The sequence below is a fragment of the Euprymna scolopes genome, chromosome 21 (genome assembly GCF_053919585.1).
Source record: "Euprymna scolopes isolate OS-2025 chromosome 21, ASM5391958v1, whole genome shotgun sequence".
Taxonomy (NCBI): Eukaryota; Metazoa; Mollusca; class Cephalopoda; order Sepiida; family Sepiolidae; genus Euprymna; species Euprymna scolopes.
The window spans coordinates 24783680-24806173 of record NC_136502.1 but is presented as its reverse complement, the minus strand read 5'-3'; the positions used below and the strand labels follow the sequence as shown (position 1 = coordinate 24806173).

The following is a 22494-nucleotide window of genomic DNA, read 5'->3' as shown; positions in this document are numbered from 1 at the left end:
TTTTATATTTTTTTATACATAAAATAATAAACTGATTTCACAACAACAAATTATTTTCTTTCTGAAATAATAGTGGAAATAAAACAGAACTTAATTCCTCCCAAAAAGTTAAATCTTTTATTAGAAATATTATAATTATCAAAAAGGCTATTTTTGAAAATAAATCTATCAAGGAAAATATTTCTCTCTTATTTTACTCTATTTATATTTTGTTAAGCATATTTCTGAAAAGGTAAAGCTTGCTTCAAATGCTTCATGATTTATAATTTTGTCAGTAATTGTTTTTAAAATGAATTCATATTAATGTTACGTAAGAAGTTCAAACCACAATCTTAACATGCCCACTCCATTTCTTTTTTAAAAATAATTAATTAAAAATAAATCTGTAATATTTTCCATGAAATGAAGACAGCTATTTGTTTCTTTACAGTTTTTCACTTTTTTTCCTCACTTCCCCTCATATCTTTCCACTCTCTTAACTGGGACACACCATCTGTGCTCATCCTCCTTATTTGGACCATATTATTTACTCGCACATTTTTCAAGACCATATTTAATTCATGTGAAAGTATGTTTAGCAACAAGAAAAAGCTGTAGATAATCGTTATATTCATTTAAATGAAAGTTGTGCAAAGGGTCATTATAAATAAGTTATGCAACTTTTACCTTTTTCAAGATTTTGATCAATATTCATAAGGAATTAGCTTAGTTTGAGAAATTAATATTTTGTGGATAAAACATCCCCCATTATAAAGCTAAACCGATTTATTGATTCAACTTTGATTTAGTAACACCAGGAAAAAGAAATAAGATAATAAATGAAATCATTTATATATTTGTAGCTGGAGTACTGAATTATAATATTGGATTATCTCTCTCTCTTTCTCTCTCTCTCTCTTGATAGATAGATAGATAGATAACCCAATACTATAATCCCGTACTCCAGCTACATATATATAAATAATTTCATGTGTGTGTGTGCTCTAATTTAAATGCAATAAATACCTGTAATACTGATAAAGATTATTAATGAAAATCTATTTGGTTTCCTGATAAAATAAAAAATTATTTTACTTGAGTGAAACAAAATAAAATATTTTTATTTAAACAAAATTTATTTTTTTATTATTCGTTCTATTAAAATATATATGAAGAGAGACATTTGGCTAAATTATATTCCAAAATAATATAATGCATGATGTAAACGTTATCTTTAGAATTAAAAGTTCAAATGTGTAATAAATTTTAAGTTAATTTAAAATACATATCAAAAAAACATTATTACACAGAAATTATTATTTCTAAAAATAAAAATAAACAAAAACAGTGAACTAATAAACTGTTTAAATCTAATATTTTCTCAAGATAGTAAGTGATGTAGATCTTTTTACGAAAAATGTAGTGAAAAGTAAAATACAAGAAAATAAATGTAAAACTCAGTCATCAAACAATGGCCACTGAGAAGGAGTCTGATACAAAAATGGCGTATAGCAATTACTATTCAGATATTCCTTCATTTGAATCTAAAAAGTAAAGTAACTTGAAGACAAGAAATTTGATGAAATTATATTTTTAAATAAACTTACCTCTGATAGAAAATATATAATTGCTTAAATAATGTAAAGAAAGCAGATCCACAAAAAACGTTTCCATTTGCAGCTGCTAATGCATGACATCTTGACGATTCCTTTGTGTTGTTTATGTGAGAAGGAAGAAGCCAGTAGTCCTACTTTACATGTTGTGTGTTCAATGGCAACTACTATGACAGATTTTGTTCTTCAGAAAAGTAATAATGATTTTTAACTAATTTTTTTTTCTATTCCTAGTAGGCTAAATACATATTATTTTTATATACTTTTCTTAACAATATTAGTAAATAGAGTTTTGTGAAAAGATAATACTGAATGTTACAAAAGAAATATATGAGAATTGTTTTTAATTTTCTATTTTCATTGAAACAACATTCTACGCAAACTGTATTAAAAATTAAAGTTGAAGATTTTATCCTTAATCTTGATGAAAATATTTTAAAAATTTTCTTGCAACTAGTTGGAACTTAGAAGTTTTGTCGATATTGAGTATTACTTTTGAATTAATTACATGTTTTAACAAGTAATAAAATAAATTTGATTTCATTTAACTGCATTAATGCAAAGTTAAATTTATATTTTGCATAAGATTATGAAATAGATTTGTGAGAAATTTTGAAAGTAAAATATTAATTAACTAATTATTATTGTTTATATTATATTATCATTATTAATGGTTAATTTTTATATTATATTTTTATTTTTAATGATAGAAATGAAACTATTTATTTAAACATAATTAACATAGTTGTATATAAATAAGTATTTTCAAGATTGTGTGTATGTCAGCATATTTACTGAGGTACAGGAGGTAGAGGTCTATTAATAGATGTCTGACTCCCACTTGGAGGAACATTTCTTGATTGTACATATTTAGTAGATTGACTGTCAACACCTGAATAAGACTTTGACTCTGCGTGCAGACTGTCTTCGTTCATATATGGTGTGTAAAAGCCTCTGGCTACAATTGTTGTATCGCTGGGATAGTTGACAGTTTGTCCCAATGGCCGCATGTCTGTATTATGTTGGTGGCTTTTTTGTGAAAGAGGTGGATTACAATACTGAGAAGTGTAGTCATCTGAAAAATAATAGATTGTATTTAAGAAATTAGTCTTATACTTCAAATTCAACTAAAAATATGTGTTAAATTATTTTTTTAAAGGTAAGTATACTTTCATGACAGGAGCATTAGATTTAAATTTGAGTTTTACTAAGGTGAAAACTATTATTGCATATGAAAAACTCATAATAGATTATATTTATCTTCCTAATAAATCAATAATACCATCAGTTAAAAAAAAACAATATATCATGTACAGCACTGTTTTTGTTTTAGTTTGCACTCCATTTATATAGGTAATACCCTTAAATAAATGGTTTATTCATATAAGTGTGAAAACAGCGTGAACAAAAAAAAGTGACAGTATACATCTTATATAATAAGTCAGTATTTTCCTTTTAAACAGAAGTCACATAAATAAATTTGTTCAATTAGTGATTTCAGTTACATATTTTTTTTACTTCTGCTGATTTTCTTTTGATTTTAATATTTAGTATTGTTGATTTTAATATTTAGTTCTGCTCAATTGTTGATTTTAATATTTAGTTCTGCTCAAAATATCCATACATAAAGGAAGAGGGTAGTACTTCCTCAATATTTCAGATATACTTTTATTCACATGGGACAAAATTAAATAATATTCACAATTTCACTATTACTAACCATTTTTACTATAACTTATATATACCTTCATTTACTTTCCTTGTGACAACATCTACATACTTCACTTTATTTTCTATTTTCTTTTTACATTTCACTTAAACACTCTCCAATGATGTTAGTGTTGTATAATGATGGGCAATCCTTTTGTTAGAGCTGGAATTCAATACAATACGAACAAAGAAAGAATCGATGTAGGAATATGTGCACGAAACAATCAAGGGAATCTCCATTAAGTTATAGGACAACATTTGCTACTGAAAACATTCATGGAATATTCAGGGAAGAGTTCCACAACAAATGTACAGCAGAAACAACCTGGGAATTTCTCCACTGAAGAAAAACACTCTCAATGTTACAGAACAACAACATCAATCTGGAATAATCACTGCACACATCAACAGAAGAAAAAAGCACACATTGTAAACTACAAAAAAGCTAACCTTTTTCCCCTTTTCCTTCTTCCCATTTCCCCTTTCTCTTTCTATCTCCCTCACTTCCTGACTGGTTTCCTAACTTAAAATGGACCAAACATTAATACTGTAACTAATTTCCCTCTCCCATTGCAAAACTCATTCATGTTTTGCAAGGGAGAGAACAAAAATGATAAAATCTACTATAAAACAATCAAACGAAATACTACAAACTAGCAATTGAAGATACAAAGAAATGTGGAAATATGATTTTTTTCAATTATATTTCACATTTTCTTATATACTAATCTTTAATTTATGAAGCTCAATGTAATTACAGAGCATATAACAAACAAATAACAAAAGTCTATATTCCAAATTTCATGATGTTGACCATCTTTAAATTTATTTCTTTAATTATGTTGACATTTATGATTCTTGTGATTCTTCACAGTGACTGTTTCATAGCACAAAGTCATTCATGTAATTATTATATCAATCAATGAATATATATATATATATATATATATATATATATATATATATATATATATATATATATATATATATATATATATATATATATATAGACTAGATGGTTAACACCAATAAAACAACTCCATTGAAGAGAGTACTTTCAGCTGGATTCAAGATCCCAATAGCTCATTAAATAGTGTCCACTAGTAATAGGGACCAAGGAGATCCATACTAGATTAAAGATACCAAAACCAAAAAGTCAACAGTTGATACTGTTGTAGCAAATCAACCAAAGCTATAAAAAGTAAGTTTTGTGGGTACACTGGCAAAATTTAAGAGGCCACAGCAAGGGCATTTAAGCCACAATTGGTTAGAACAGGATTGAACATGGTTAGCTGAAAAAGAAATAAATGATGCCCCTAGAAAATCAATGATCAGGGTACCCTTAAAACCCACTCACTACCACTGATGATCAGAAGCTGGGTGCAAAGACATGTAACCATACCAAGTCCGCGAAGAACAAAGGTTTTCAGGGAAATATGAACCCCAGAGGACATGAGTATTAGAAAGCTGGTGAAAACTGTTCGAAACCGAACCATTAAAAAAAAAAAAAATTAAAGAACAAAACTTGAAGTAGAGGAATCCAGAGATACAAACTCCTCAACAATGACTCCAAAATAGGATGCATAGTAAAAATTAGGAGTGCATCAATAGAGGCATGGATGATGCTAAATAGCATGGTCCACTTAACCATTACAGCGAGGAAAATGAAAGCTTCATCAAGGCTGTATATCACTCTAGACTTGGATAGAGAGTTGATATTAGGCACAGATTGGTGAAAAAGTAACCGAGTCCAAGTAAACTTTCATTCTAACCAATTAAAGGTAAGAATTAGTAAATATAACAATTTGAAAAATCATTAACGGAGACAGTGGAGTTGTCACCATACACCACCACTTCTTATACAGATTGTTTTTTCTAACAAACTGCTAAAAAATAATCCACCCCATCAGGATTGAACTTTAGTCCAAATAGGGAAATCTGTGATAGATGCAATTAAGGTGCCCTCTGACTATGCACATTAGAGATGCTTGTGGGTTGTAGGAGCGTCAGAGATCTTGTCATTTTTTACCAAACTTTCAGGTCAAGAAGGAACTTGATATGACTACCTCTTCTCTTCCTTACAAAAGGTCAATTACTTCTAAACTTGGATAGGAAATTTGAGAAAACCTCAATTAAAAAGGTTGTCAAAATTGAAACCACCAACAATATAAAATTATCAGTGGCAGGCAAATAAAAAAACAAAAACAAAAAAGACTTTGGAATGGCCAATGAATTTGTGCAAAACGTGTGCACTGGGTGTCAAGGGAAAGGTTATTGGCGAGCTATGGTTAAGACCGAGAATGCTAGAACTAGAACAAAATGTCAGAAATTTAAGGATAAAAAGAAAATGAAACAATAAAATTGAAAAGTAAGTGACTTACTCATGACAAGAGGCAAATGTTTAATTATCTTTTTTTTCAGAAGAAAGGGAAGGTTAAGAGAAGAAAGAAAACTGTACAAATCATATCCTTGTACCAGATTAACAAAAATGAAACTATAACATTGGATAATTGTAGCAAAGATCAAAAAACTTGGGTGACAATTGGAGTATAAAGATGGATACACCTTTCCTTACTTTGAAAAGTTTGTGCTTGAGTTTGTTCTTGTGGGGAGACAAGTAAATTGAAACAATGGTGTTGTCACATTGAAAAATCACTACAGCAGTCATTAAAATGTGTATCATCAATCAAATCTACTAAGTTTGACAGATTGTTATATATAAATGCCTCATTCTTATTATTATCTAACTCTGTGTGTTCTAACTCTTTATTTAATGTTTATTTAACTCTTTTTAACAGTCTTATTTAATGGACTGTTGTCCTCAGATTCTTAATGTCTATTTACTAATGGCCCGTGACTTATCTAATCTTTGTGTGTGCATGTGTGTCAGAACATATAATATATGAAACATGATGACATAACTGTTTCTACTGCTCACTCTTGGGGGATTCACCAATGTCTTGGGGAGCTGGGTTCTGTTTAAAGGAAACGCTTCAAGACAGACACAAGATGCTGTATGTTTATATATATATATATATATATATATATATATATATATATATATATATATATATATATAGTAATGTGATTGATAATTTAAAATTCAAATTCAAATTCAAAATTAAAAATCTGTTTCATAAGAAGGAACACAACAAAGTTAATAATTTGTACGATCGTTTTGGAAACGGTGTTGATGTTTTTATTGCGATAGACATTAAGTCATGGACAATAATTTTGAAATATAGTTTTTTTTTAAACAAAGTTTCCTCATCAGCAAAATATTGGATGGGTTTTTTTATATATATAAAAGACACCATAAATAGACTTAGTATTTTTTAAGTAAGGCAGATGTATCTGGAAAATATTAAAATATAAAGGAAAATAGTTACTTATTAATGCTGATAAGCAAAGTATATATATGCTTTATTCACTTTCAGGTATCTCGTCACAGCAGAACTGGGGTGAATCTTGGCTTGTGGTTTCTCTGTCTTCATTTTGAGATTGTCGCTCCCTTATGGGGAGACGTTTAACCCATCTTGTCTCTTTGGCATCTCAAAACCAACTCATTAAAATTAACTCTGCTTATTCAAATCGGAACCCCTGACATGTCATGTCTGTATACTTTCCGTAGCAACTCAATAGTTACCTAGTTTAATTAGTTTAATATATGTCACAACATGATCCTTGGACCCTTTCTGTGCCTACATGCTCGCTCAACTTATCGTTTCCCATGATTCAATCTCTGCTATTTACTCCACTAGACAGATAGATAATTAGGTAGACAGATAGATAGATAACTGAATAAATGCTTTCTACCTGGCATTGCCCAGCATTTACCTAAGAAGGTGTTTATGAAATTACAGGCTTGAAAGGTTAAAAAGACGAACACAATGACACTGATGATGTTGAAGCTTTTAATCTGAATACAATACAGTGAGTAACTTGTTTTCTCTTTCTTGCTCTCTGTCCTTTTTCATTTTGATATGTATTCTTGTTTATTCTCTTTATTTTTGTTGAAGGTTTCTACCTTCTTTATCTTGTTTTTATCACCAGGAAAGAAATTAACAGTTACAAAGAATGGCTGCATGCAAGCCAGCTCTTGAATGTTTGTCTTTCAAAATGTAGAAAAATAAATTCTATATTTTTATATATAAAATGGTTGTTTGCTTCTTCATTACGTGTTTAATTTTCAGCTGAGAATCCCTACTCTCAGCTGGGGAGAATTAATGATGGCAAAAACCTGTCAAACCAAACGACAGAATCACATTCAAATGGCACAAGGCTATTAGGTTTAAAATTTTTTCAAAATATGTGTTTGAATATATAAGCAATAGAGTTGCTGCAATTCAAATCAGGGAATATAACTATTGTACGTCCTGGAAGCTGGAGGTCTGTGCAAGGACGATAATAATTATTCCAGAGATATCAAAGCACAGGAACACCAAGATACCCTGGCCAACAATTTTATCAGTTTAGAATACGTTAGCAACTATGTTTAAGCAAAAAAAGAGATTTTCTAGCTTTTCATTGGCTTCTTATTGAGAGTTATTTACTTAGAACCGACAGTAATCAACAAACAAATTAATCAGATTCTTATTTAATCCCTCTTTTAAATAAACTTGCAACCAAATTTTCAAGTTTGAACTCAAATTATATTTCTTTACAATTATATTTCGATTATTTTATAAATAAAAGTTCTTTATTTCAACTTAAAACTTTAACATCTGGATACTAGATTTAACTGTATACCTTTATTTTCTAATGTATATATATTCTTTTATTAATAACTACAGTATACAACTATATATATATATATATATATATATATATATATATATATATATATATATATATATATATACACACACACAGCAACTATTGGGCACCATAATATACAACCTGCCAGCTGAAACAAAAAAGACTACTCGGTGAATTGAAAAATTATCCAACAAAATTGGAAAAAGGAAGAACTTGGTTGTGTTTAATCAGACATGCTTTAATAATGACTTGCTGCCTATATATATATATATATATATATATATATATATATATATATATATATATATATATATATATAGAGAGAGAGAGAGAGAGAGAGAGAGAGAGACTTGCATTCAGATTTGAGAAATAGCTGAAACACAGAATTCAGTGATATTCACACATATTCTTTTTGAAAATACAAAAGCTTTGAAACACTGAAGCTTCTAACATCTAATTATTTATATTTTAAAAATTAAAAGGTTTGAATTTAATTTTGTAAAGAGGTTTAATAGATATGAAAATAATGTTTAGTTGCAAAATAATAATAATGCAAGTACAAATCCTCTCAGGCAACTCTAGGTTGAAAAAGCTTGTAATATCGAATATATATAGTATATGACTTAAAAACTGTATTTGCCATTTGAAGCACACTCCAGATGACAATTTATGACAATAAAAACAAAGATTTATGAGAAAGCTTAAGACACAAGTTATTTTGTATGAATTCAACTTTCACTGACAATTGGGTTTTTTTAGTAAAGTGACATCTTCAAGAGGCGGTTTACCTTATCTGAGGCACAGGTTCAAATCTTATAAGAGTCTCATTTTTCTCTGTGCTTTCTTTACTTATTCTTAGCACTATGAACCCTTTATTTAAGGTTAATACTCACGCAAACAACGTGTTAACAACAAAAAAACATTGAGATATATCTGATATATAAAGTAAAGTGAGATTTGTCTTATTTACTTAATGAACAAACGATACATGAAAAAATTATTTCAGTATTCATTTTTGCCATGAATTGATCTGTCTCATGATAAAAACAAAAACATTTTAATTTTCAATCTATAAGATTTCAATATTTTAGGGTTTTTTTTGACTTAAGAGAAAGATGGCAGAGGTTTTACTCTGTCATCAATATGTAATACATTCACCACCAATTACACAAGAGTATTTTACTTAATAAAACATTTTTATGCTTCAACAGTTACTAGCACCACTATTGTAGTAACAATCTTTCTAGTATTAACACTGGTATAATCCCAGGAGATGGATATATATCGTCTGAAATAGATAAGTGGTCTTGTTTCAGTTTGAGTAATAAATCTGGTGTGTCGCAGCATGGTGGAGTATCGTAATCAAAGCAGGAGTTCTTAGCGTTAGGCTTGTATACCTTTCAACATCTCTCCCAAATGACTCTACCAGTCAGTATTTATGACAACCCGCCAATCACAATATTGCAGGAAGAAAGACCTGAATTTACTTATATTCATTACATCAAACGCATATCATTTATAAATTGTTTTAAATGGTTCAGGAATAATTATTTAGCATATAGTAAACACTATTTACTAGTTGGATATATTTCCTAATTTAACTTTATAAAATTACCCAGCATACACTGCATACATTTTAAATAAGATCAACATATAAAAACATCACCGATATTGTTACAGATAGGTGCTTCCATTCATTAAATTTAATTGTTATAGAAATACTTCATGATTTGCTACAAATACATATAAACATTTTATTCAATATTCATTTACATTTAATTAAATTTTGAGAAACCTTTTCACAAACAAAGTCTTTTGTGGTTGTGTTAACTATTACAGATTTAGCAGTTTATAATGATCAATTTCTTGCATTCACACTTCAATTTACTTTCTAATTTGTTGACGTCTTGAAAATATAATTGCCACAAGAGAAACAACTCTGATTTTGTTTCACATAAAAAACATTACATAAAACATAAAAGATTACATTTATTGTTATTATAATTGCTTTATTGTGTAAAGACATTTTATTAATATCTGCAATTAATGTTGCTGATTAAAATACTCCAGACCTTCATTGTAGACTATTCTTATATAGTCTACCATTGTTGTTTATTCATTAACCTTTCTTTGCTGATGACCTACTATACCAATTTACAAATTGTCATAACTACCAAAATCATTGTGATACAAATACAACTGCAGTTGCATACAATAGTATATACATCCTTTGTTTGAGGATGAGGGACACTGCAATCAAGAGGTCATGGATCCTGGATATAGCCAAAAGAAATGAAAGCAAAGCAGAAATGCCAGAGCTAGAGATAATGTCTGAAATGATTAAATGAAAGTTGGATTGATTCAAGAATAACAAAAAACCTGGAATAGATAACTCATCCAATTTCTAGCTTAAACAATTAACAGCACTTCATAATCATTATGGTAGCTGCTTTATCAGACTGTTGGTGGGGAGGAGGATACACTAGCATGGCTATTAAAAGGTGATACCACTCTCATAACTAAATCGAGTGAGATACAACATCCTAGCAAATATAGCCCCATTTTACTACGACCTAAAGGCTCTTCACTGGCCTGGTTTCAGACAGCATCTAAGAACACCTCTGTTCTGAGGCATACCTGAAAAAAGAACAAGCAGGAGGAGGTTCTTAGGCACCAAAGACCAGTTTTTAACTAATAAGATTATTCTCAAAGACAGTAGGAAGAAAGAGAAATCTAAGCATGGCTCTTATTGATTATCAAAAGATATATGATAGTGTGGCCCACATATGGATGCTACAATGCCTTAACTTATATAAGATCCATCTCATACTCAAGAAAACAATGTATGGACACAAAGATATGACAGACAACCATGACATTAAACCACAGTAATGGGAGAATAACAAATTCTGATGTGAAGATTTGAAGTGGAATTTTCCAAGGGGATAGTTTGTCTCTTTTACTCTTTCGCTTAGCAACAAATCTGTTAAGTAAACTACTTAATAAAAGTTGGTGTGCTTACAACCTGAGCCACAGCTGCCAACAAGACCCAAACAAAATAATTAATCACATGCTTTTCATCGATGACCTCAAGCTGAATGCTAGTTCAGACATTTACTTAAGCTGACTCTTACAAATTGTACATAAATTCTCCAAAGATTTTGGAATGAAATTTGGTCTGGAAAAGTGTGCCAAATACTTGATCAGAGCTGGGAAGAAGGTCCAAGCAGAAAACATACAGCTTGATGAGTGTACTGACATAAAAAATCTAGAAGAACAGGAACAGTACAAATACCTTGGCATAGAAGAAAATGACTCAATCCAACATGGCAAAATGAGAGAAAAAATAGATAGAGAATATGCATGTCAGGTATGGAAATTTTACAAAACACACCTCACAAAATAATTTCCATGCCAGTAATAACATACAGCTTAGGCATTATTAACTGGCCACAAAAGGACACTAACAGGTTAAACACTAAAGCAAGAGAAATGCTGACATTGTACAGAGTAATGTACAGAAACCAGTGTCTACCAAGATTGTATCTACCCAGAGGAGCAGGTGGTATGAGTCTTTCAGAGATTGACCACTAATACTGAGCCACTACTGTGAGCACCAGCCAATATCTCATGAGCTTCCAGAAGCCCCATCTTAAGATAGTATCTGAATACCAAGAAACAAGAGCAGTAGAACTACCTCCATCACAAAACTTTTGGGACAAGACTGTTTTACAAATGACACAGAAACAGAAAACAAGACTGTAACGGAAATAGCCCAGAAGAGTCGACAAAAATACATGAAAACCCTTCACTACAAAAAACTGGAAGAATGGGCCAACCAACAGTGTGCCAAATATTTCCTGGATGAAATATCACAGGAGTATATATATATATATATAAAAAAAAAGGCTCTATAGATTGGCTGAAAAAAGGATACTTAACTATGATCAGGAGAGAATGATAATAGCTGCCCAAGACCAAGGCTTGATGACCAATGTTTTTAAAAAGATGAGTAGTTTCAGTAATAACAAGCCGTACGTACATTATCTCTCTCTTGTGCTGCATGTGAGATGATACCACAAAAATACTGAAGAAATGATGAATGTGAGAAGTGTGAAGGGCCAAAGTTGCCTTCACATTTAAGAAAAATCTAATAGATGGGGCAAAAGTTATTGGGTAAAAAGTATCATTTTTTGCAATTTTGGGGCATTTGTGTCCCCTTTTGAGCTCCTGGGAACACTGAATCCCAGTGAAAATGGACAAACGATGCAGTTTCATGCCTTAAGACATATATATTTGAATTCAGCACTATGGAAAACTACTATATAGACATACATATCAAGTTCTTGAGTAATATGAAAAAAGAGCTCTAAAAAGACATGTTTTTTTAGCCCTAAAAGTCCCAGAGGCCTGCAAACCAGAATTTTGCCAGGATCACTCATACTGAATTTATATTAAGAACAATGGCCTCCACATTTGGCCAAGTTTCAGAAAAACATAGCGGATGGATCAAATGCTATGGGGCAAAAAGTGTAATTTTTGGTTATTTTGGGGCATTTTTGACCTCTTTTGAGCCCCTGGGGACGCCGAATCCCAGTGTAAATGGATAACGGTACAGTTTCAAGCCTGAACACATGTATATTTAAGTTGACCACCGTGAAAAACCACTATATAGTCAGACATATCAAGTTTTTGTTGAGAAATATGAAAAAAGAGCCATAAAAAGAGGAATTTTTATCACTGGTAGTCCCCGGGAATGCGAACCAGAATTTTGTCAGGGTCACCCATACTGGATTTATATTAAGAACAATGGGCTCCACATTTTGGCCAAGTTTAAAAAAAATCTAATGGATGGATAAAAAATTATTAGGTAAAATGTGTCATTTTTGCCCATTTTGGGGCATTTTTGACTTCTTTTGAGCCCCTGGGAACGCAACAGGAGTTTTGTAAAAAAAAATTTTTTATTGTGCACATCTATTTAATGAAATACAATTTGTGGTAAAATTTCAGGAAAAACTAATGGACAGTTATCTGGCAATAGTCCGGACTAACGGACGCCACTAAAACATAGGTCCCTCTTCGATAAATTGGGGGACCAACAACAAGTGCAGGGCCTGCCACACAAAAGTAGAGAGCGTGAACCACCTCATATTCAGTTGTAAAGTTCTGCTAGGGCATGGCAATTATACAATTCAAGTCAATGGTGCGTGCAAATATCTCTACTGGAAAATCTGTAAAATGCTGAATAGTCAGTGTAGCAACAAGTCGTGGGAGCATAACAGTTGGAAATAAGTTATACACCATCGATTATGACTATGAAATTCCTGCAGCTATATACCTAGAAAAGCCTGATATAGAGATATGGGACAAGAGGGAGAAAGCAGCAATTCTAGTTGACGTAAATGTTTTTAACAATGCCAGCATTAACAGAGCTGAGAGGGAGAAGATAACAAAATATAAAAGCCCTATGTTTGATATTAAAAGAAACTGGAATCTTAAGATCTCCATCATTTCAGCAATTATAGGAGCAATCAAACTCATGAAAAAAATTTAAAAAATTATCTATTAAATATATCCAGTGAACCAAGTACAAACCAAACAATTGAACTCAAAGGAAGGTTAGAATCTTAAAAAACGAAATGATAAGAAAATTAAAACAAAAAAAATGAAATGAAATAATTAAATTGGGGTTGATCTTTTTTAGTATTATATATTGAAGATTACAATAAACATCCTTTTTGGGATGATCTCATTTTTGTGATTATTTATACACTAAGGTAGCTGTTATATTAGTACTCAACATAAAAGCTGTGGAAGTATAAAGCCAATGTAGCATATGTTTCATAGGTTTTTTACATTCATCAATTTTTCTGGGCACCATCAGGACACAGGTTTCATTATATATCATCGGAAACAAATTTCAATATTTACTATATAATACAATGAAGATGTAAAACATTTTTTAAAATTTATTGTTACAATTGTATAGCTTATATCTAACTTCATCTTTATTTCTTAATGTGATATAAATCTTTCAAAGATGCATGCATTGGGTATACTAAAAACTAATATTAAAAATAAGTTTCATCTTTAGCGATGCAAAATATTTATAAACTTTCAGATCACAAAAATTGATACAAACACGTTCAGTGTTTCAATAGAAAAACCATGAATCATTATTTGCCTTATATAACTTACCAGATACTTCCTGTTTGTTATCTGATTCACTCCATCTTTTTCCAATTCCATTATGCATAGATTTCAAAGAACTTTTATTGGAATAGTCTTGAGTTCTTTTCTTGTCTCTGTTTCTGCTTGAAGGAAATGCTACGTCCTGAATATACATCTGGCCAAGAATAAAATTCATAAATAAAAAGAAAAAAAATACCTGATAAAGAAATGTTACCTTGTTAAAAAAACCCTGATAATTATAAAATTAGAATTCACACTAGAAAAGACAGAAACAAGATAGTGGTTGTTTTTGTATCAAGTAATAATTATATGAAATAAGTAAATCTATTTGTGTATTAATTAGGTCTTAACAAAAAGTAAAGAAAATATCTCTGGGGAAAAAAGTAAGTATTTTCATGAGAAAGAAATATGACTACTTTTTAACTCATCCAATATATATGAGAGATCAGAATTTATACTAAAGAGGATGAGAAAAACTTAATAAAAAAATTATTTTATTTAAAGTAATGTTAATATATACAAAAAAAAAGATACTGTTAACATATTATTTTACTAATTTCATTAACTAGAGTTGATTTATTTGTATATGCATTGGTCTTGAACACTAATATTTACACATATAATTTCTCTAAAATGGTATTTTAAAATATCTATATAATTTAAATAGAATACAGTGAAGAGATGTAAATTAAACAAAACAATTCTAATAGATTGTGTTAGCTTACCTGAGAAATTGAATCTGCAGTTGATTGAGTATTTGTTTGTGGAGCTGATAGAGTCTGCAGATTATTGTTTTGTAGTGCACTTGCATAAGGATGGGTTTGCATTCTGGGTGTTGGTGGTTGACTGCTACTTCTTATATCAACTGCATCACTTGTAGGAAGAGCAACATTAGACCAAGGATTTGCTGGGTAAGGAGGACTTATCAAATGTCTCTGACCACTACTCACATATCCACCTTCTGCTACTGGAACACTTCGAGGATTGCAACAGCGAAGGATACACACTGAGATTGAAGCTGTAATGATCACAGCTATTGTCACTGCTACAGACACAATGATAATTGCTGAAGTCAAGTGGATCTTGTTATCTTTTTTGATGTTAACAGCATTTAACATTTCTGATGTCTTGTTGCTTACGGTCAGTGTCAAATATACAGTAGTTCTGGCTGATAGAACTGGACTACCACTGTCCTTCACTAGAAACTCCAGTTCATATGAGCCAGCATCTTGTTGGCTTAGGACATGAGTTGAACATAACAAACCAGTGTACTGGTTAATGCTGAATATCTGTTTGCTATTGCCTCTGATTATTTCATATTTTAGAAATGCATTCTCTTGACTGTCACTGTCTGATGCCTTTATCTGAGTGATGTTCTTTGAATGATGTGGATAGTAGATAACATCTACATTATAAGGATTAACACTAGGAAATGTAAAATATGGAGCATTATCATTTTTATCACTGATCTCAACAACAACATTCACTGAAGCATTTAATGATGGCTTTCCATTATCTTTCACTAACACATGAAATTCATAAAGATCTTGAAATTCATGATCCAGTGACATAATTGTTGAAATCAAGCCAGTGTCAGTAATTTTGAAAGGTAAAAACTGTCTATTACTTGGCAAAAGAGAATAACTTAATTTACCTCCAGCTCCCAAATCCGGATCTGTGGCATTGATTGAGCCAATGTGAACTCGAGACTTTTCATTCTCATTGATCTTAAATTGAAATGTCTTCTTGGAAAATGCTGGCTTTTCATCATTCACATCCATCACTTTAACAGAAAATCTTTTCTCACTTTCCAAAGCAGGAGATCCTTTATCCTCACAATGAACAATAATATCATGGTGATCCTCACTTTCTCTATCCAATGGCTTTTTAACAATCACTTGATATTTCTTTGTGTCCAGACTTTGGAGTTGAAATTTATCATGATTCAGATGGCAACTAATATCTCCATTTTGGCCAGAATCAGGGTCAGTTACTTTCACATAAGCAATAAAGCTGCCGACTTTAATGTCTTCAGAGATATCAACTGTGTTTTCTGTAGATGAAGAAAAGAATGTCACTTTTATAATTGGACTATTGTTCTGTTCATTGATCACATTCACTTGAACCATGGCCAGAGAGCTTAATGGAGGATTGCCTCCATCAGAAGCTTTAACATAAAGCTTATATTTCAGTTTTTGCCCAGTTGTAAATTTCTTCATCAAAAAAATTTCTCCAGTTTCTGAATCTAAATCAAAATGAGTTTTAGCAATGTCTGATGTTTTTGAACTGAAACTGTATGAGATTTTACCATTTTCACCTAAATCTAAATCTTTTACAGATAAAGTGATAACAGCTAAAGCAGCATCTGGTTTGTTTTTTATTGTAACATTATAAACATTTTCAGAAAAGATTGGAGAATTATCATTTACATCAATAACTGTAATTTGAATATCCAATACACTTTCTTTAATAGGAGGTTGTTTATTCTTTGCAATTATTTGAATTTTGTACATATTTTTTGCTTCCCTGTCAAGTTTATCCTCTAATTTTATTGCAAGTTGCGAAGATCCATCAACACGTTTTGAAACAAATAAAGTAAATGGAGCATTTTTTTCTTTTTTTAGTTTATAAATTATTTCTGAATTTGCGATATCCATGTCTCTGTCTACTGCATTGGGAATTGATCTTTTAGCTCCTTTTAAGGATTCTTCTGAAAAAGATATATCTATTTGTTTTTCTGGAAACTCAGGTTGATGATCATTAATATCTTGAATGATAACTTTTACTTCTAATAACTTAAGAACAGTTGTCAACTTTTTCACTGCAATATCAACCATTTGAAAACATTCTGCATTGTATATACATAGAGACTCAGCATCAAGGGTTTGGGCTGTGTACAATTTACCACTTTCTTTAGACACATGAAACAAAGAAGTACCTGTCACTCCTTGTGTCAATAAACTGAATGTCACTTCATTTTTCTCTTCAAATGATACACTGTCAATGACATTTGAATCAGCAGCAACATCTCCAAGGTACGCATGAGGACTTTTTCCTTCCTCCACATAATAGGTAAGATCATTGGATAGGCAAGTATTCATCATGAAAACTAGCATACATACCTGCACTAACATTGTTCTTAAGTATTTCATAATATTAATTACAAATTACCCATATGTTTGCTTCTCAAATAGTATCTGAAATTGAAAAGATAAAGTCACATTTACAATCAAGAATTATATTTTCTGTATACATATAAACTCATGTAGAGAAATTTAATTGATTATCATCAAAAATAGGCTTTTTTAGTAAATTATAGTAACATATAAAGTTTGAATATGTTCTCAGGATAGACATAAAGGGTTAGTAAGTTTAATGCACAGTTTTACTCTAGTGTCAGTGTAGCTTGATAAGGAATTGCAGTGATCATTTGACTTGATATAGATATAAGTGTGAATTAGTTGCAACTAAAACTTAGAATATAACTGTAGTAACACATAGTCTTGATGTCTTTTATGATTAACAGTTAAAAATAATAAATAACTTAAATATTGTCTCCTTTCTCCCATTCATGATTGAGCACAAGCCCAACTACTGACTAATAAAAAACCCCTCAAACCTAGACTATAAGGCCAATAAAGAAACAACTCTGGTTCATATTGAAGATGCTATGCAACATTATAACTAACATCAAGATTTAAAAAATATATTTTGTTTTACTTGGCTCAAAATAAATAATCAGAGGGAATTTTTTTTATTGATGGATGATTTAGCTGAGGGTTGATTTAAAGATCAGATAATTATCAAATGCATCACATACGTAAATCACAAATATATTTTTTTAATCGTAACTGCTTAAAACACTTTTTTCTCACTCACATACCCCTATTCCGAATGCATAGCAATGGGCCGACATCAGATTTTCTTTTCTTTACCAAAACGATCATTAACAATGTTTTTTCTTTTATAAGTTTAACATATTTCAAACTGATATAAATTATTGTACAGTAAAAATAATTAAATTAAAACAAAAAAATCATTTAGCAAGTGTAGCCAAATGCAACTTCATTTTCTTTTTTATATATGCCCCAGGCAACAGCGGGTATCCCTACTAGAGTATTAAATAAATTTCCAAGTATTTGAAATGAAATGAAATCTTTGATATGTGCTATTTAATAGGCTCATTTAATCATTATGATGTATGTGCTATGTAATGAGATTCACACTGGGATATGAAACTAATTGGTGATGAATGTTGCTGGGCCAGGATAGTTTAAGATGAAAAATATTTTGCTCGTTAATTCAAATCCAACCAGCCTGTTAGAATTCACAATGCAAGGTGACATGTGGTGTAATGTTATTAGTAGACCATATGTTTATCAATGCATGCTTAGTACTGTAGGACATTAACAAGAAATTAAATGCCTAAAAGTGACAAGTAGAGTAGACTCCTACTAAAGTCAATCATATATTTTATTTTCTTTCCATAATAAATATTGTAGATTGAACATTGTTTTATTATTCTCTTATAAGAGAAATGAAAAATTTCATAATTTTTCTATTGCTACACTTTTGCTAAATATAGTCAAAAAGAATATCAATCATAAGCTTTTGGCACATAAAAAAAAATGTGAGGTTAGTTATCTCCCTTTACGACATTAGTCAGAGATTTTAGCCCAAGAAATATTAAAACATCTATTTTATAAAGAATATTGAGCCAATAATTTTAATTGCTATTAATGATTTCAAAAGCATCATTTAACACATTTCATCATAGAAACAAACAACTTTTGAAATATACAATTTTATTATAGATGCCATTTACTTACTTTTGTTTGCAGTACTTCTGAATGGATTCAGTAATTTATCCGAAAGTGCATTTTTACCTAAATGCTCATTGAAAATAATTTTCCCTTCACTAATGTGATGCCCCTCCCCCTCCCCAGATGAGGAGTGACATTTTAAAGAAACATATAACCTGATGGTACACATTAGTTCTTGTAGTTAGCCATAGGTCTTTGTAGTTGACCATTGTCTTCACCACAAAAGATTGTTCATCTGGTACTAATATTCATAAGAGAAGCATATACTTTGAAATGCCTAGATCAAAATTTATGATCACAGCAGAAAAACCCAATATTACCTGAGATTACAAAAGGAACCTATCCATTTTTCACCCACTCAATAATACCATATTACTTTTTTTTTTTTTTTTTTTACATTTTATAATATTCATTGTTGGGGTTAGTTTCAAAGAGGATATATTCAGCATTGATTGAATCGCAAGCAGGGAGTGTAAGTAAAGTAACATTAACTAAAATAAATTTTGGTAAATTTGTAGTCTTTAGCCCCCCCCCCACACACACATACACACCGACCCAGTCAACACATCCTGTTATTATCAGGAATCAATGAGGACCACTGTGAATTCCTACTCGAAGCCATGAACTCATTATTGTTATTATTAATATTTCTAGTCTTATTTTTTAAGTTATAAATAAAATAAAGTAAATCATATTTTTTTTAAATGAATGCTAAGAACAAATTTAAACTCCACGATAATGTTGTACCCTTTGTGAGCAAAGTGAAACATACTTATTCAAGTACTATGGGTAATATATTTTTACGATATATTAATATATGATCACAGGAATCTGTCTCCAAAATTCTAGTAAAAATTTGTAAACAAATCAGAACTACAATTTTATCATATTACTAGAATGGGTGCCCGGCGTTGCCTGGGTGTTTGGAGGTGTATGTTGAGCAAAAAAAAAAAAAAAAAAAAAAAAAACGGTCAATTTTTTTTAACTTTGACCCCTATTATGACCCCTTAACATTTGTTTTGGGCTCAAATCAAGTTATTAAGTTAGATCCATGTCCAGGGAACCTATATCTAAAATTTCAAGTGTTTAGACCCAAAATTATCGGAGGAGTTTGGTAGAGTTCTCAAAAGTCAAATCGTTGAACTTTAATCCCTAAACAGCCAAATTTCTGTCCGAAACCGGATCACAAAGATTTTCCCAAATCTCAGTACCCTGTATATCAAATTTCGAGTCTGTAGAATTAAAATTGACAGAGTTATTGCGTAGGGAAATGTACACACAGACACATTCACTTATATATATATATATATATATATATATAAGAATAATGAGATGCATTAGATCACAGATTAACGAATCTTGTGGTTTGTGAAAAGAGAACATATTTCTACTGATATTATATAACCAAAAAAGAGACGGAACAATTCTAAATTTTCCATTTGCAAAAGATTACAGCATGTTACTCTGGATGATTCATCGAATATAACTGGATTTTACCTTCAATGTGCCAATCTTCAACCAATCTGGAACGTAATAACACCATTCTATTCTATTCAAAGAATTAATATTCTATTTGGATATTAAAATCTAATATCCTTTTTTGTTTCAACCTTTATTTTCTTTCTGTATGTCCCTTAAAGTCTTTAAAATATATTTTCTAGGTATGTGCTAAATAGCAAAATTATATCAAACCAAAATTAATATTTTGCTAATGACTTTTCCCCTGAGGAGATGAGCCTACACTGAAAATCCATGGATTAAGAAAATTAATATAAATATTGTATTCTTTGTCCATACAATAAATTTTTGTTTTGAAATTTACACTTTTTCTGAATGAAATTTAAATATAAAAACTGTCTATTGAGATTGTCGGACCGACTTCCTCATCTTGGTTGTTATAGTCACAATATTTTGGCCGTTTTGCCCTCCGGCCTTCATCAGGTGTTTTGTATCGAAGTGGGGAAGCGTTTGTTAGGAGTTTCGAACCCAACCCTTTATTATTATTACGGGGATACCGTGTTCGGACTCCAGCTAGACTCTGGGTCATAGTTGCTGATTCTCTGTTTTGAATGTTACTTTTCACTGCCTTGTGACTATAACAACCAAGATGAGGAAGTCAGTCCGACAATCTCAATAAATGAAAACACCTCATCTAAAAAATACAGACAATTACTATAAAAACTGTCAATTATATATATGTGTGTGTGGATGTGAGAGAGAGAAAGACAGATCTGAATATACACTAACAAAATAATAATAGAAGAGCAAGTCAATTTCATGAAAAAATAAAATAACATTTGTTTTAATTGCAAAAAGTTTTTTATTATTATTATAAAAGGTTTTCAAAACAATAAAATTGCTGAATTATCTACTTTTCTTTTAACAGTTTTCATTCTGAATAGATTTTTGATAGCAAATTTTTTTATCTGTATGAATGACATCATAATTTTTCCTAGATAAAGTGGTTTTAAAAAAAAAAGAATATGCTTGGTTCTAATTTTTCAACACCTAACTATAAAATTATAATCCAAATAAAAAATGTTAGTATTAAAACTATTTTAGATTTAACATTTTCATTTGTAACTGTTTTAGTTTTTATAAATATAATTTTTAATTTCTTGAAATTCTGAGATTCAAAATTTAATGCAATAAATTCATCAATTAAAAAATGAAGAAAAATGCTACAATATTCAAAGAGAATGAAAATATTTTTAAATTATATAATTTGTTTTACATACTAAATAAGAAGCTAATTTTGAATCTTTTTCTAATATCCATAACAGAGACAGTTATTTTAAATTAATAAATGAGAAAAGAACATTACTCTTAATTATTAAACTTTTATAAAATAAAATATAAAACTGTTAAAAAACATAAATAAATAGAAAAGTGGCTTGCAACAAAGTAGTTTGAAAATGTATTTACTTAATGAAAAAAATTAATTTAAACTAATATAAGAAATGTTATGGTACAATTCCATAATGCTATGGCAGCCAGTGAGTAGCAAAATCATTACTCTTATGATTTTTCTGGGAAATGTGCTTGAAAAGTATTGTGCTTTGGCAGACAATAGTATTAATACTACTATCAGAGCACAAATTATACATAAAAAACAAAAAGAAAATAAATTACCTAAAGCACTAAATATAATAATGAAAATATTTAATGAAAATTGTCCAAATAAGAAAAATAATTAATAATAAATAAAATTATTTGTGAATGTATGGATTAAATTAAATCATAAGCCTTTTATTTCATAAAAAGTCCAGAGATAAAATATTTAAAAATACTATATAATATATAAAATAAAATATTTCAATTCAGATTAATTGAATATTAAAACATAAGATTTAAAAAAATTATATTAATCTTTTGTAAAATAATTCTTTGTACAAATTTCTAGCTATATTTTTATCGGA

At 30.1% G+C, this 22494-nt stretch overlaps 1 protein-coding gene across 1 annotated transcript in view; it reads right to left on the bottom strand.

Annotated features, from left to right (window-relative positions):
* Window positions 1–2350: 2350 nt before the first annotated feature.
* The window catches only part of LOC145243075 (protein dachsous-like), a 29027-nt gene continuing 8883 nt past the window's right edge, over window positions 2351–22494 (bottom strand). Inside the window, exons 5-7 of the mRNA XM_080106177.1 lie at window positions 14978–17413; window positions 14259–14406; window positions 2351–2667 (exon numbers count right to left, since the gene is read on the bottom strand). Of these exons, the coding sequence (XP_079962303.1) occupies window positions 2384–2667; window positions 14259–14406; window positions 14978–17413 (2868 nt within the window). The 3' untranslated portion in view covers window positions 2351–2383. The remainder of the gene's footprint in view (window positions 2668–14258; window positions 14407–14977; window positions 17414–22494) is intronic.